Raw genomic sequence first — 3,593 nt, 5'->3', positions numbered from 1 at the left:
TCGCTACTCCGACATGATCCCGATATTTGGAAGGCCAGTCCCAGAAATCTGTATGATAAATAATACTGTGATGGATTGGGTATATGAAAACCACAGGCATCGTATCATGGATTGGAATCCAACCGTTTTGAGTGCCATCCAGCTCGAAAGCTACGCTGATGTAATTTCTAACAAAGGAGCACCACTTACAAATTGCTTTGGTTTTGTTGACGGAACTGTTCGTCCAATATCTAGACCAGGAGAAAACCAGCGCTTGGTATAAAATGGGCACAAGCGTGTACATGGGTTGAAGTATCAGTCGGTTGTGGTTCCAAATGGCTTAATAGCACACCTCTATGGGCCAGTAGGTAAGGCACTTTCCGATCATTTCCTAGGGGCCGGACAATTTAAGATACACAATATAGTATTAAATAAGTCCTTTCCACATTTTTCACTCAAATCTTTTTTGACTTGAAAGTAAACTAATGATGTTTGAGCTCTCTTTTTGATGTTTTACTGCATTTTATTTTTCATTCAACAGAAGGAAAAATGCACGATGCAGCAATGCTGGCAGAATCACACCTGTATGACAGCCTCCAAACACATGCTTTTTCAACCACTGGACAGGCTATGTGTATTTATGGAGATCCAGCCTACCCCCTTAGGGTGCATCTTCAGGCACCTTACGGGCATCGAGTTTTAACCCCGCAAATGCAGGCTTATAACCATTCCATGAGTGCTGTTCGCAGCTCTGTTGAGTGGCTTTTCGGGGAGATAGTGAACTATTTTAAATTTTTAGACTTTAAAAAGAATTTAAAAATAGGTCTAAGTCAAGTGGGAAAAATGTATATTGTCTGTGGGATTCTGCACAATGCACTGACATGCCTCTACGGAAATACCACATCTCAGTTTTTTGATTTAGATCCTCCATCACTAGAGGATTATTTTGCTTGATTGTTCTAAATGGACTTGATAAAACATCCAGCCAAAAAGGAAGAATAGTCTTCCATATAATGATAAACTTCATTGCAACGTTGTGAGCCTTTTTACACCGCAAACATTGAAAAGGTGTTGTAACTTTTTGAAGAGAAATGTTGTAGCTACTGTAAAAAGATTAATTTAAGATTAAAACAATTTTCTGGAGAAAAGTACAATTAATGCTTCTTTTTAGTCTACCTTTTTTAAAGGTTTAATGGCATAAGACATGAAATTGTTTACCAATTTGTACTCTATGATCTCATAAAATCTTACCGACCTAATCTTAACACATTAACAAAAACTGGGGGGAGGGGTAGATTTCAAGTTGCCTCTTGCTTTTAAGATAAATGAATCAATCAATACATATGGCCATGTGCAAATTATCCCAATACATGGCACCAATTTTTGGGCAATTCACATTATTGCAAATGACAGAAATTTAACACATGCTTAAAACATATGTTTTCAATCAGAAGTAGCAGTTCTTGGGGTGAATGAATTGCATGCACAGAGGATCATACAAATGCTAAATATCAATGGATGGACAGTAAAAAAAAATTGCAGGGGTGACTAAAAGCTTGTTATGGTGAATGTTCATCATTTCCCTTCCTGATGTCTTCCTTAATCACATCCTTTATAAAATCCCAACAAGAAAATCACATCATGTCTTTTAAAACAACTAAGCAAATGTAGTTTCAGGCCTCAACAAGGTCACTTGGGTACAAGTTTTTCAATTATTCCCATCAGAGCCTGAGATTGAGTTTGCTGTTGAATCAAAAACAAATTTTGCATGTCTTGAACTTGTTTCTGCTGCTGTTGTTGTTGGTCAATCATGGTTTTGAACATTTGTGCCATACTCTCTTTTTCTTGCTTCTGCTGTGCCTGCTGTTGCTCTAGCATGGACTTAAACATCTGTGTTTGTTGAGTTTGGAGGGCTTGCAACTGCTCCTTTTCTTGCTTTTTCAATTCAATTTCTTGACTTTTCAGTTTGAGATCTTCAGCTGCTCTTTCTTTGAGATATTCAACTGCTTCACTTCCACTTCTCCTGCTCTTCCTTGCTTTGCTGCTTCCTTCTTCTGATTTCCGCTTTTGAGTTTTTCCCATTGTTTCCATCGCCTTTTCTCGCATATCCTCTGCCTTTCTCCTGTCTGCCTCCAGCTTTTCCTTGTTCTCATCAATTGCCTCCTGCATCTCAGTGTCAGCTGACTCCTCCATGGCTATAATTTGCTCAACTGCAGCATCTAGCTCGGTACGCTCTGGGGTTATTCCACTTTCTTTCAACTCCTGAGCTTCTTGCCTCTTAAATCTTTGAATAAGGATTCCAATATGGTCTCGAACTGCTCTCTTGTCAACAATAAAATGAGGATCTTTCACACTGTTAAGGTTGTCAGCAATTTTCTGCCACAATGCACTACGTTGAACAGACTTTTTTTTGGCACTGTATGGATTCACAAATATGATCTCCTTACACAAAACAATATCATGTAGAGGTGTCCAGCTCATAATTCTGCAATGTAAAAAATACACCAACCATTTCAGTTTCTTAAGAAGGGAAACAAGAATTCCTTCAATAATAATAATAATAATAATAATAATAATAATAATAATAATAATAATAATAATAATAATAATAATACCCTAAAAATAACCAGTTGATGCACATGTTGAACATTATTGGAACAGAAAATTCCAGCCACACAAAAACTGCCTGAAACAGCAAAAAGTTTTAAAGTCTGTGATTTTTCCATTCTTGCCTTCTGCTGTTGATAAATGTGCTATAGCCTGCATATTTTTTTTCAAGATTTGCTGACTTGTAACTGTGCTTTGACTCCAAGAATAACACTTGAAAATTGTTGTCAATAACTTCTTTTTAAGGTTTTCTCTCCGGCTATTCGGATGGTCTTCACTGTAAAGGACATTTTCATTTTTGGCTTTCGCTTATTTCCCTAGCTAAATGAAGCTCTAGGTTCAAAAATACATGATGAGACTTGCTTTGGGACGTTTGGAATACATATGCAACAAATTTACCGCTGAAAACTTACTTGGGTTTCGAAGCCATTCCCGGGTAGATCCTGAAACTGAAATCAGTCAATGTATGAGTAATTCACAAAACAGAGGCTACTGCCGAGATTGCTAAGTGTTATTTCTTGCCATTCTGCATTGTTTTAACGATATTTCAGCAATTTTAGCAGATGTTTAGGGCCTCTTCATATGAGCCGGTCAACCGGGCTGGCTTGGTTTCTGAGATCTCGCCTCGCCACTTATACTCTTTCCTATGTATAAATTTCGATGAAATTATTTCCATATGAACACTCCAGCAACATAGCTTCGCTTTCCCCGCACAGAGGCCACTTTCGCAATACAGCGGCGAAAATGGCATAATTTTTGTCTTGTATGTATTTTTAAGCGACTTTGTAAATAAAAAATAACAAAGGAGATACTTAAACATCCAAAATAACACAGGCACTGTTAATGAAAAGGTCTGTAGAAACCAAAAAGACCACCAATTTACTCACGTTCTATCAGCAACGCGAAAAGCCTTTATGTCACGTCCGTCGACGGCAAGAACGCAGCACATCCAACTTTTGTTCATGCGCAGTGAAGGTCTCAGGTGTCATTTTACTTCCGGTTCTCTT

The 3,593-nt window shown here is 37.9% G+C and overlaps 1 protein-coding gene and 1 pseudogene across 1 annotated transcript; one reads left to right on the top strand and one right to left on the bottom strand.

The window, feature by feature from the left end:
* LOC138027240 (uncharacterized) overlaps positions 1-933 on the top strand; it is a 1,250-nt pseudogene extending 317 nt beyond the window's left edge.
* Positions 934-1,011: 78 nt separating this feature from the next.
* LOC138027049 (golgin subfamily A member 6-like protein 7) lies at positions 1,012-3,593 on the bottom strand. The gene is made up of 3 exons (XM_068874550.1): positions 3,474-3,593; positions 3,000-3,035; positions 1,012-2,464 (listed from the first exon to the last, which is right to left on the bottom strand). Exons 1-3 carry the CDS (start codon positions 3,548-3,550, stop codon positions 1,669-1,671), a joined length of 909 nt encoding a protein of 302 aa, XP_068730651.1. The 5' UTR covers positions 3,551-3,593; the 3' UTR covers positions 1,012-1,668.

The sequence above is a fragment of the Montipora capricornis genome, chromosome 12 (genome assembly GCF_036669925.1).
Source record: "Montipora capricornis isolate CH-2021 chromosome 12, ASM3666992v2, whole genome shotgun sequence".
NCBI classification, from domain to species: Eukaryota; Metazoa; Cnidaria; class Anthozoa; order Scleractinia; family Acroporidae; genus Montipora; species Montipora capricornis.
The sequence above is the reverse complement of the archived record's forward strand: the minus strand, read 5'-3'. Positions and strand labels throughout refer to the sequence as shown.

What these genes read in the sequence shown, in the direction of transcription:
- LOC138027049 (XM_068874550.1), bottom strand. Translation starts at nt 3,550, where the DNA reads ATGAACAAAAGTTGGATGTGCTGCGTTCTTGCCGTCGACGGACGTGAC. An exon ending in TTTCGCGTTGCTGATAGAAC is followed by an intron (nt 3,036 to 3,473) that starts GTGAGTAAATTG and finishes GACTGATTTCAG; the next exon opens with TTTCAGGATCTACCCGGGAA. An exon ending in GGAATGGCTTCGAAACCCAA is followed by an intron (nt 2,465 to 2,999) that starts GTAAGTTTTCAG and finishes TTTACATTGCAG; the next exon opens with AATTATGAGCTGGACACCTC.